General features: G+C 39.0%; 1 protein-coding gene across 1 annotated transcript in view; it reads left to right on the top strand.

Annotated features, from left to right (window-relative positions):
• Positions 1 to 13,184, top strand: part of LOC311147066 (3',5'-cyclic-AMP phosphodiesterase 4B-like) — a 108,794-nt gene that overhangs the window by 89,176 nt on the left and 6,434 nt on the right. Inside the window, exons 10-12 of the mRNA XM_084183684.1 lie at positions 1,757 to 1,962; positions 2,213 to 2,311; positions 13,068 to 13,184. The exon at positions 13,068 to 13,184 is cut by the window's right edge and continues 48 nt beyond it. Of these exons, the coding sequence (XP_084039810.1) occupies positions 1,757 to 1,962; positions 2,213 to 2,311; positions 13,068 to 13,184 (422 nt within the window). The remainder of the gene's footprint in view (positions 1 to 1,756; positions 1,963 to 2,212; positions 2,312 to 13,067) is intronic.

The following is a 13,184-nucleotide window of genomic DNA, read 5'->3' as shown; positions in this document are numbered from 1 at the left end:
GGCTGGAGTCTTTGGCAATTTTTAGGGCCTTCCTCTGACACCGCCTGGTATAGAGGTCCTGGATGGCAGGAAGCTTGGCCCCAGTGATATACTGGGCCGTACGCACTACTCTCTGTAGTGCCTTGCGGTCGGAGGCCGAGCAGTTGCCATACCAGGCGGTGATGCAACCAGTCAGGATGCTCTCGATGGTGCAGCTGTAGAACCTTTTGAGGATCTGAGGACCCATGCCATGTTATATGAACTATAACTCAGTAAAATCTTTGAAATTGTTCAGTGTATTTGTTCAGTGTATGTCTGTATCTATTTAATGTCTGTATCTATTTCATGTCTGTATCTATGTAATGTTGTTGCACTTTAGGGACCACAATGGAAATAAGTCACTGACTATCCCTGTCACTTTAAAAAAAATTATGCACTGTGTGTGTATATGTTTTTTTAAAACTGGCAAATATAATCAATCAATCAAATGAGGGAGAACGTGAGAGAGAAAAGAATGAATAGTGATTTGAGGCAAAATTGTTTTGTGTTCTGCATTGCTGCTTGCACCTGTCAGGTCGAGGCAAGTCATCTCTACGCCTCATATAGAATAGAGCAGTGTGTGAAGCAACACACACGCGGTCAGCCGCACACACCACGTGTTGCTCACATGTAGCGCCTCAAGAGAGGTCACTTCACCGCCACCCGCATACAGCCCAGCCCCTCCTCCAAACAATTCTGCTTAATATGACACATTTCTACGGATTGTTATGGTTTGGAAAAAAGGCTTTTATTTATCCACAACAGTATTCAATCACTTCTCTTTTATTTATCCACAACAGTATTCAATCACTTTTCTTTTATTTATCCACAACAGTATTCATTCACTTTTATTTATCCACAACAGTATTATTTCACTACTCTACTTGGAATTGATGCCCCATTAAATATTATGGAAAGTTCCAGGAATTTCTCAATAGCTGATTTGCAACACGTTATTTCTACATCATAAGTCATTGATCAAGTATTTGCTACTTGTTGGCTATTTGCTTGTGGATTTTTCCTCGAGAAGAACAGAGAAGGGAAAAGGAGAGTGACAGAGATGCGAGAGAGCTAGAGAAAGGGATTGATTGTTTGAGAGAGAGAGAGAGAGAGAGAGAGAGAGAGAGAGAGAGAGAGTGTGTAACCTATTACCATGCTAATTGAATGACTATCAGTAGATCGGAAGGAAGAATGAATGGTCTGGTCAGGGGTGTGACAAATGAAATGCCTCTCTGCAAGGAAACTAGTACAGACCACTTATACATAGTCATACAGATGTTGGCTCTTAATTTGATCACCCTGCTGTTGAAGGAAATGTCCTGCACAGCAGATAATGCTAACTTGTAGTGTATTCAAGGTTTAAAAAGGCTTCCAAAGTCTATAATATCCAATAAAAAATGTATCAACCCCTACATGTCCATTCATTATAATCCAGACAATAATTCAAATATCCTGTTGTAGCAGGATTATTTTCCTGCTGGGAGAAACTGGTCAAATGGAGATCCTACATCTGTAGCATCCCTCTCAAGTCTGTTGTTGGTATTTAAATAATACATTGATGTGCCATATCGAGGTAGATGTCAATACGCACATACATTGTGCTTTATAAATGTACATATCAATATAAATGTTATGCTTTGCGATCATGACATCACCATTGTCACACCATTGTTGTTTGCGAGACTGTATTTTCATGTGACGGTGCAGTAATTGAATCTTCCTCCCTACATCCCTGCAGACAAGCAGAATGAGTTGGAGTTACCGTGCCCCATGGCCAAGACCAGAGAGCGAAAGAAGAGACCCCATCACCAGACCCAGCAGGAGGGTCAGGGGACCTTGACCCAGATCAGCGGGGTCCGGAAGCTCAGCCACACCGCTGGGCTCCAAGGCAGCAGCGTCAGCCGCTTTGGAGTCAAGACGGACCAGGAGGACCTGCTGTCTAAGGTACTGGGGGGAGTCTGTACTAATAAACACCATATGAGTCCCATATAGAATAGGGAATCATGTCATCTCTATTCATTCCATTTCTCTCTGCAACATGCAAAATGTTTCACCTCAGTTAATAAAACCCCAGAGGAGGTCTATTCTATTTTAATTCAATTTAGGAAATGAAGGGAAATTCAGATTAAAGACTGATTTTAAAATAAATGGCACTTTTTGATTCATGAATTGAAAATGTTAATCTCTCTCTCAGGACCTTGAGGACATCAACAAGTGGGGTTTGAACATCTTCAGGGTGGCCGAGCACTCCCACAACCACCCGCTAACATGCACCATGTACACCATCTTCCAGGTCAGTGCTCTTCCTCTTCTTCCTCCTCCTCTTCCTCATCTTCCTCCTCTTCCATGTACACCATCTTCAGGGTGGCCGAGCACTCCCACAACCACCCGCTAACATGCACCATGTACACCATCTTCCAGGTCAGTGTTCTTCCTCTCTTCTTCCTCCTCCTCTTCCTCCTCTTCCATGTACACCATCTTCAGGGTGGCCGAGCACTCCCACAACCACCCGCTAACATGCACCATGTACACCATCTTCCAGGTCAGTGTTCTTCCTCTTCTTCCTCCTCCTCTTCCTCATCTTCCTCCTCTTCCATGTACACCATCTTCAGGGTGGCCGAGCACTCCCACAACCGCCCGCTAACATGCACCATGTACACCATCTTCCAGGTCAGTGCTCTTCCTCTTCTTCCTCCTCCTCTTCCTCATCTTCCTCCTCTTCCATGTACACCATCTTCAGGGTGGCCGAGCACTCCCACAACCACCCGCTAACATGCACCATGTACACCATCTTCCAGGTCAGTGTTCTTCCTCTTCTTCCTCCTCCTCTTCCTCATCTTCCTCCTCTTCCATGTACACCATCTTCAGGGTGGCCGAGCACTCCCACAACCACCCGCTAACATGCACCATGTACACCATCTTCCAGGTCAGTGTTCTTCCTCTTCTTCCTCCTCCTCTTCCTCCTCTTCCGTTCCTGTCAGAATGCAATGGTTCTCCTGCAGACACACACACACACACACACACACACACCAGGGGTGAGTCGCCAGCACACAGCAGTGTATATCAGCTCTCTGTGTTTTCTTAATGTGTCCTCATCTTCTGGGTCAGTAGCTGAATGATCACAACTGTAGTATGAACATCTAGTCATGAGGATGAATGGACTGTGACAATGAATTACTCAGCCAGCCAAGTCAAGCAATTCATACTCCTTTACAGTCTTTGCTTTGACAATGTAATGGCCTTTATTAGTTGGCCTACATCTTGCTATGACAATGTAATGGTCTTTATTAGTTGGCCTACATCTTGCTATGACAATGTAATGGTCTTTATTAGTTGGCCTACATCTTGCTATGACAATGTAATGGTCTTTATTAGTTGGCCTACATCTTGCTATGACAATGTAATGGCCTTTATTAGTTGGCCTACATCTTGCTATGACAATGTAATGGTCTTTATTAGTTGGCCTACATCTTGCTATGACAATGTAATGGTCTTTATTAGTTGGCCTACATCTTGCTATGACAATGTAATGGCCTTCTTTATTAGTTGGCCTACATCTTGCTATGACAATGTAATGGCCTTTATTAGTTGGCCTACATCTTGCTATGACAATGTAATGGCCTTTATTAGTTGGCCTACATCTTGCTATGACAATGTAATGGCCTTCTTTATTAGTTGGCCTACATCTTGCTATGACAATGTAATGGCCTTCTTTATTATTTGGCCTACATCTTGCTATGACAATGTAATGGCCTTTATTAGTTGGCCTACATCTTGCTATGACAATGTAATGGTCTTTATTAGTTGGCCTACATCTTGCTATGACAATGTAATGGCCTTTATTAGTTGGCCTACATCTTGCTATGACAATGTAATGGCCTTCTTTATTAGTTGGCCTACATCTTGCTATGACAATGTAATGGTCTTTATTAGTTGGCCTACATCTTGCTATGACAATGTAATGGTCTTTATTAGTTGGCCTACATCTTGCTATGACAATGTAATGGCCTTCTTTATTAGTTGGCCTACATCTTGCTATGACAATGTAATGGCCTTCTTTATTAGTTGGCCTACATCTTGCTATGACAATGTAATGGCCTTCTTTATTATTTGGCCTACATCTTGCTATGACAATGTAATGGCCTTTATTAGTTGGCCTACATCTTGCTATGACAATGTAATGGGCTTTATTAGTTGGCCTACATCTTGCTATGACAATGTAATGGTCTTTATTAGTTGGCCTACATCTTGCTATGACAATGTAATGGCCTTTATTAGTTGGCCTACATCTTGCTATGACAATGTAATGGCCTTTATTAGTTGGCCTACATCTTGCTATGACAATGTAATGGTCTTTATTAGTTGGCCTACATCTTGCTATGACAATGTAATGGCCTTTATTAGTTGGCCTACATCTTGCTATGACAATGTAATGGCCTTTATTAGTTGGCCTACATCTTGCTATGACAATGTAATGGCCTTTATTAGTTGGCCTACATCTTGCTATGACAATGTAATGGTCTTTATTAGTTGGCCTACATCTTGCTATGACAATGTAATGGCCTTTATTAGTTGGCCTACATCTTGCTATGACAATGTAATGGCCTTTATTAGTTGGCCTACATCTTGCTATGACAATGTAATGGTCTTTATTAGTTGGCCTACATCTTGCTATGACAATGTAATGGCCTTTATTAGTTGGCCTACATCTTGCTATGACAATGTAATGGTCTTTATTAGTTGGCCTACATCTTGCTATGACAATGTAATGGCCTTTATTAGTTGGCCTACATCTTGCTATGACAATGTAATGGCCTTCTTTATTAGTTGGCCTACATCTTGCTATGACAATGTAATGGTCTTTATTAGTTGGCCTACATCTTGCTATGACAATGTAATGGTCTTTATTAGTTGGCCTACATCTTGCTATGACAATGTAATGGCCTTTATTAGTTGGCCTACATCTTGCTATGACAATGTAATGGTCTTTATTAGTTGGCCTACATCTTGCTATGACAATGTAATGGTCTTTATTAGTTGGCCTACATCTTGCTATGACAATGTAATGGCCTTTATTAGTTGGCCTACATCTTGCTATGACAATGTAATGGCCTTCTTTATTAGTTGGCCTACATCTTGCTATGACAATGTAATGGCCTTCTTTATTAGTTGGCCTACATCTTGCTATGACAATGTAATGGCCTTCTTTATTAGTTGGCCTACATCTTGCTATGACAATGTAATGGCCTTCTTTATTAGTTGGCCTACATCTTGCTATGACAATGTAATGGTCTTTATTAGTTGGCCTACATCTTGCTATGACAATGTAATGGTCTTTATTAGTTGGCCTACATCTTGCTATGACAATGTAATGGCCTTCTTTATTAGTTGGCCTACATCTTGCTATGACAATGTAATGGCCTTCTTTATTAGTTGGCCTACATCTTGCTATGACAATGTAATGGTCTTTATTAGTTGGCCTACATCTTGCTATGACAATGTAATGGCCTTCTTTATTAGTTGGCCTACATCTTGCTATGACAATGTAATGGCCTTTATTAGTTGGCCTACATCTTGCTATGACAATGTAATGGCCTTCTTTATTAGTTGGCCTACATCTTGCTATGACAATGTAATGGTCTTTATTAGTTGGCCTACATCTTGCTATGACAATGTAATGGCCTTCTTTATTAGTTGGCCTACATCTTGCTATGACAATGTAATGGTCTTTATTAGTTGGCCTACATCTTGCTATGACAATGTAATGGCCTTTATTAGTTGGCCTACATCTTGCTATGACAATGTAATGGTCTTTATTAGTTGGCCTACATCTTGCTATGACAATGTAATGGTCTTTATTAGTTGGCCTACATCTTGCTATGACAATGTAATGGTCTTTATTAGTTGGCCTACATCTTGCTATGACAATGTAATGGCCTTTATTAGTTGGCCTACATCTTGCTATGACAATGTAATGGCCTTCTTTATTAGTTGGCCTACATCTTGCTATGACAATGTAATGGCCTTTATTAGTTGGCCTACATCTTGCTATGACAATGTAATGGCCTTCTTTATTAGTTGGCCTACATCTTGCTATGACAATGTAATGGTCTTTATTAGTTGGCCTACATCTTGCTATGACAATGTAATGGTCTTTATTAGTTGGCCTACATCTTGCTATGACAATGTAATGGCCTTCTTTATTAGTTGGCCTACATCTTGCTATGACAATGTAATGGCCTTTATTAGTTGGCCTACATCTTGCTATGACAATGTAATGGCCTTCTTTATTAGTTGGCCTACATCTTGCTATGACAATGTAATGGCCTTTATTAGTTGGCCTACATCTTGCTATGACAATGTAATGGCCTTTATTAGTTGGCCTACATCTTGCTATGACAATGTAATGGCCTTCTTTATTAGTTGGCCTACATCTTGCTATGACAATGTAATGGCCTTTATTAGTTGGCCTACATCTTGCTATGACAATGTAATGGTCTTTATTAGTTGGCCTACATCTTGCTATGACAATGTAATGGTCTTTATTAGTTGGCCTACATCTTGCTATGACAATGTAATGGTCTTTATTAGTTGGCCTACATCTTGCTATGACAATGTAATGGTCTTTATTAGTTGGCCTACATCTTGCTATGACAATGTAATGGTCTTTATTAGTTGGCCTACATCTTGCTATGACAATGTAATGGCCTTCTTTATTAGTTGGCCTACATCTTGCTATGACAATGTAATGGCCTTTATTAGTTGGCCTACATCTTGCTATGACAATGTAATGGCCTTTATTAGTTGGCCTACATCTTGCTATGACAATGTAATGGCCTTTATTAGTTGGCCTACATCTTGCTATGACAATGTAATGGCCTTTATTAGTTGGCCTACATCTTGCTATGACAATGTAATGGTCTTTATTAGTTGGCCTACATCTTGCTATGACAATGTAATGGCCTTCTTTATTAGTTGGCCTACATCTTGCTATGACAATGTAATGGTCTTTATTAGTTGGCCTACATCTTGCTATGACAATGTAATGGTCTTTATTAGTTGGCCTACATCTTGCTATGACAATGTAATGGTCTTTATTAGTTGGCCTACATCTTGCTATGACAATGTAATGGCCTTTATTAGTTGGCCTACATCTTGCTATGACAATGTAATGGCCTTTATTAGTTGGCCTACATCTTGCTATGACAATGTAATGGCCTTTATTAGTTGGCCTACATCTTGCTATGACAATGTAATGGTCTTTATTAGTTGGCCTACATCTTGCTATGACAATGTAATGGCCTTCTTTATTAGTTGGCCTACATCTTGCTATGACAATGTAATGGTCTTTATTAGTTGGCCTACATCTTGCTATGACAATGTAATGGTCTTTATTAGTTGGCCTACATCTTGCTATGACAATGTAATGGTCTTTATTAGTTGGCCTACATCTTGCTATGACAATGTAATGGTCTTTATTAGTTGGCCTACATCTTGCTATGACAATGTAATGGCCTTCTTTATTAGTTGGCCTACATCTTGCTATGACAATGTAATGGTCTTTATTAGTTGGCCTACATCTTGCTATGACAATGTAATGGCCTTTATTAGTTGGCCTACATCTTGCTATGACAATGTAATGGCCTTTATTAGTTGGCCTACATCTTGCTATGACAATGTAATGGCCTTTATTAGTTGGCCTACATCTTGCTATGACAATGTAATGGTCTTTATTAGTTGGCCTACATCTTGCTATGACAATGTAATGGTCTTTATTAGTTGGCCTACATCTTGCTATGACAATGTAATGGCCTTTATTAGTTGGCCTACATCTTGCTATGACAATGTAATGGCCTTTATTAGTTGGCCTACATCTTGCTATGACAATGTAATGGTCTTTATTAGTTGGCCTACATCTTGCTATGACAATGTAATGGCCTTTATTAGTTGGCCTACATCTTGCTATGACAATGTAATGGCCTTCTTTATTAGTTGGCCTACATCTTGCTATGACAATGTAATGGCCTTTATTAGTTGGCCTACATCTTGCTATGACAATGTAATGGTCTTTATTAGTTGGCCTACATCTTGCTATGACAATGTAATGGTCTTTATTAGTTGGCCTACATCTTGCTATGACAATGTAATGGCCTTCTTTATTAGTTGGCCTACATCTTGCTATGACAATGTAATGGTCTTTATTAGTTGGCCTACATCTTGCTATGACAATGTAATGGCCTTCTTTATTAGTTGGCCTACATCTTGCTATGACAATGTAATGGTCTTTATTAGTTGGCCTACATCTTGCTATGACAATGTAATGGCCTTTATTAGTTGGCCTACATCTTGCTATGACAATGTAATGGTCTTTATTAGTTGGCCTACATCTTGCTATGACAATGTAATGGTCTTTATTAGTTGGCCTACATCTTGCTATGACAATGTAATGGCCTTTATTAGTTGGCCTACATCTTGCTATGACAATGTAATGGCCTTCTTTATTAGTTGGCCTACATCTTGCTATGACAATGTAATGGTCTTTATTAGTTGGCCTACATCTTGCTATGACAATGTAATGGCCTTTATTAGTTGGCCTACATCTTGCTATGACAATGTAATGGCCTTTATTAGTTGGCCTACATCTTGCTATGACAATGTAATGGCCTTCTTTATTAGTTGGCCTACATCTTGCTATGACAATGTAATGGCCTTTATTAGTTGGCCTACATCTTGCTATGACAATGTAATGGTCTTTATTAGTTGGCCTACATCTTGCTATGACAATGTAATGGTCTTTATTAGTTGGCCTACATCTTGCTATGACAATGTAATGGCCTTTATTAGTTGGCCTACATCTTGCTATGACAATGTAATGGCCTTCTTTATTAGTTGGCCTACATCTTGCTATGACAATGTAATGGCCTTTATTAGTTGGCCTACATCTTGCTATGACAATGTAATGGCCTTCTTTATTAGTTGGCCTACATCTTGCTATGACAATGTAATGGTCTTTATTAGTTGGCCTACATCTTGCTATGACAATGTAATGGCCTTCTTTATTAGTTGGCCTACATCTTGCTATGACAATGTAATGGTCTTTATTAGTTGGCCTACATCTTGCTATGACAATGTAATGGCCTTTATTAGTTGGCCTACATCTTGCTATGACAATGTAATGGCCTTTATTAGTTGGCCTACATCTTGCTATGACAATGTAATGGTCTTTATTAGTTGGCCTACATCTTGCTATGACAATGTAATGGTCTTTATTAGTTGGCCTACATCTTGCTATGACAATGTAATGGCCTTCTTTATTAGTTGGCCTACATCTTGCTATGACAATGTAATGGTCTTTATTAGTTGGCCTACATCTTGCTATGACAATGTAATGGCCTTCTTTATTAGTTGGCCTACATCTTGCTATGACAATGTAATGGTCTTTATTAGTTGGCCTACATCTTGCTATGACAATGTAATGGCCTTTATTAGTTGGCCTACATCTTGCTATGACAATGTAATGGTCTTTATTAGTTGGCCTACATCTTGCTATGACAATGTAATGGTCTTTATTAGTTGGCCTACATCTTGCTATGACAATGTAATGGCCTTTATTAGTTGGCCTACATCTTGCTATGACAATGTAATGGCCTTCTTTATTAGTTGGCCTACATCTTGCTATGACAATGTAATGGTCTTTATTAGTTGGCCTACATCTTGCTATGACAATGTAATGGCCTTTATTAGTTGGCCTACATCTTGCTATGACAATGTAATGGCCTTTATTAGTTGGCCTACATCTTGCTATGACAATGTAATGGCCTTCTTTATTAGTTGGCCTACATCTTGCTATGACAATGTAATGGCCTTTATTAGTTGGCCTACATCTTGCTATGACAATGTAATGGTCTTTATTAGTTGGCCTACATCTTGCTATGACAATGTAATGGTCTTTATTAGTTGGCCTACATCTTGCTATGACAATGTAATGGCCTTTATTAGTTGGCCTACATCTTGCTATGACAATGTAATGGCCTTCTTTATTAGTTGGCCTACATCTTGCTATGACAATGTAATGGCCTTTATTAGTTGGCCTACATCTTGCTATGACAATGTAATGGTCTTTATTAGTTGGCCTACATCTTGCTATGACAATGTAATGGTCTTTATTAGTTGGCCTACATCTTGCTATGACAATGTAATGGTCTTTATTAGTTGGCCTACATCTTGCTATGACAATGTAATGGTCTTTATTAGTTGGCCTACATCTTGCTATGACAATGTAATGGTCTTTATTAGTTGGCCTACATCTTGCTATGACAATGTAATGGCCTTTATTAGTTGGCCTACATCTTGCTATGACAATGTAATGGCCTTTATTAGTTGGCCTACATCTTGCTATGACAATGTAATGGCCTTCTTTATTAGTTGGCCTACATCTTGCTATGACAATGTAATGGCCTTCTTTATTAGTTGGCCTACATCTTGCTATGACAATGTAATGGTCTTTATTAGTTGGCCTACATCTTGCTATGACAATGTAATGGTCTTTATTAGTTGGCCTACATCTTGCTATGACAATGTAATGGTCTTTATTAGTTGGCCTACATCTTGCTATGACAATGTAATGGCCTTCTTTATTAGTTGGCCTACATCTTGCTATGACAATGTAATGGTCTTTATTAGTTGGCCTACATCTTGCTATGACAATGTAATGGTCTTTATTAGTTGGCCTACATCTTGCTATGACAATGTAATGGCCTTTATTAGTTGGCCTACATCTTGCTATGACAATGTAATGGTCTTTATTAGTTGGCCTACATCTTGCTATGACAATGTAATGGTCTTTATTAGTTGGCCTACATCTTGCTATGACAATGTAATGGCCTTCTTTATTAGTTGGCCTACATCTTGCTATGACAATGTAATGGCCTTTATTAGTTGGCCTACATCTTGCTATGACAATGTAATGGTCTTTATTAGTTGGCCTACATCTTGCTATGACAATGTAATGGTCTTTATTAGTTGGCCTACATCTTGCTATGACAATGTAATGGTCTTTATTAGTTGGCCTACATCTTGCTATGACAATGTAATGGTCTTTATTAGTTGGCCTACATCTTGCTATGACAATGTAATGGTCTTTATTAGTTGGCCTACATCTTGCTATGACAATGTAATGGTCTTTATTAGTTGGCCTACATCTTGCTATGACAATGTAATGGCCTTTATTAGTTGGCCTACATCTTGCTATGACAATGTAATGGCCTTCTTTATTAGTTGGCCTACATCTTGCTATGACAATGTAATGGTCTTTATTAGTTGGCCTACATCTTGCTATGACAATGTAATGGCCTTTATTAGTTGGCCTACATCTTGCTATGACAATGTAATGGCCTTTATTAGTTGGCCTACATCTTGCTATGACAATGTAATGGCCTTTATTAGTTGGCCTACATCTTGCTATGTCAATGTAATGGTCTTTATTAGTTGGCCTACATCTTGCTATGACAATGTAATGGTCTTTATTAGTTGGCCTACATCTTGCTATGACAATGTAATGGCCTTTATTAGTTGGCCTACATCTTGCTATGACAATGTAATGGTCTTTATTAGTTGGCCTACATCTTGCTATGACAATGTAATGGCCTTTATTAGTTGGCCTACATCTTGCTATGACAATGTAATGGCCTTTATTAGTTGGCCTACATCTTGCTATGACAATGTAATGGTCTTTATTAGTTGGCCTACATCTTGCTATGACAATGTAATGGTCTTTATTAGTTGGCCTACATCTTGCTATGACAATGTAATGGTCTTTATTAGTTGGCCTACATCTTGCTATGACAATGTAATGGCCTTTATTAGTTGGCCTACATCTTGCTATGACAATGTAATGGCCTTCTTTATTAGTTGGCCTACATCTTGCTATGACAATGTAATGGTCTTTATTAGTTGGCCTACATCTTGCTATGACAATGTAATGGCCTTTATTAGTTGGCCTACATCTTGCTATGACAATGTAATGGTCTTTATTAGTTGGCCTACATCTTGCTATGACAATGTAATGGCCTTTATTAGTTGGCCTACATCTTGCTATGACAATGTAATGGTCTTTATTAGTTGGCCTACATCTTGCTATGACAATGTAATGGTCTTTATTAGTTGGCCTACATCTTGCTATGACAATGTAATGGCCTTTATTAGTTGGCCTACATCTTGCTATGACAATGTAATGGCCTTCTTTATTAGTTGGCCTACATCTTGCTATGACAATGTAATGGCCTTCTTTATTAGTTGGCCTACATCTTGCTATGACAATGTAATGGCCTTTATTAGTTGGCCTACATCTTGCTATGACAATGTAATGGTCTTTATTAGTTGGCCTACATCTTGCTATGACAATGTAATGGTCTTTATTAGTTGGCCTACATCTTGCTATGACAATGTAATGGCCTTTATTAGTTGGCCTACATCTTGCTATGACAATGTAATGGTCTTTATTAGTTGGCCTACATCTTGCTATGACAATGTAATGGTCTTTATTAGTTGGCCTACATCTTGCTATGACAATGTAATGGCCTTTATTAGTTGGCCTACATCTTGCTATGACAATGTAATGGCCTTCTTTATTAGTTGGCCTACATCTTGCTATGACAATGTAATGGTCTTTATTAGTTGGCCTACATCTTGCTATGACAATGTAATGGCCTTCTTTATTAGTTGGCCTACATCTTGCTATGACAATGTAATGGTCTTTATTAGTTGGCCTACATCTTGCTATGACAATGTAATGGCCTTTATTAGTTGGCCTACATCTTGCTATGACAATGTAATGGCCTTTATTAGTTGGCCTACATCTTGCTATGACAATGTAATGGTCTTTATTAGTTGGCCTACATCTTGCTATGACAATGCCATTGCAATTTAAACAAGACAAAGTCCAAGTGAAACCAAAGTCGGTCATTTTAAGTTTAAGCAAATTGAAAGGACCATCAGGTTGATGTTTTACTCAAGCTGTGGGTTACATGTCCCATGTGTGTCCCGTGCAGGAGCGAGACCTGATGAAGATGTTTAAAATCCCTGCGGACACCTTCGTGACCTTCATGATGACCCTGGAGGCCCACTACCACTCAGACGTAGAATACCACAACAGCCTCCACGCTGCA

Source organism: Coregonus lavaretus (assembly GCF_964263955.1).
Source record: "Coregonus lavaretus genome assembly, chromosome: 19".
NCBI lineage: Eukaryota > Metazoa > Chordata > Actinopteri > Salmoniformes > Salmonidae > Coregonus > Coregonus lavaretus.
This window is presented reverse-complemented; position numbering and strand designations above follow the sequence as displayed.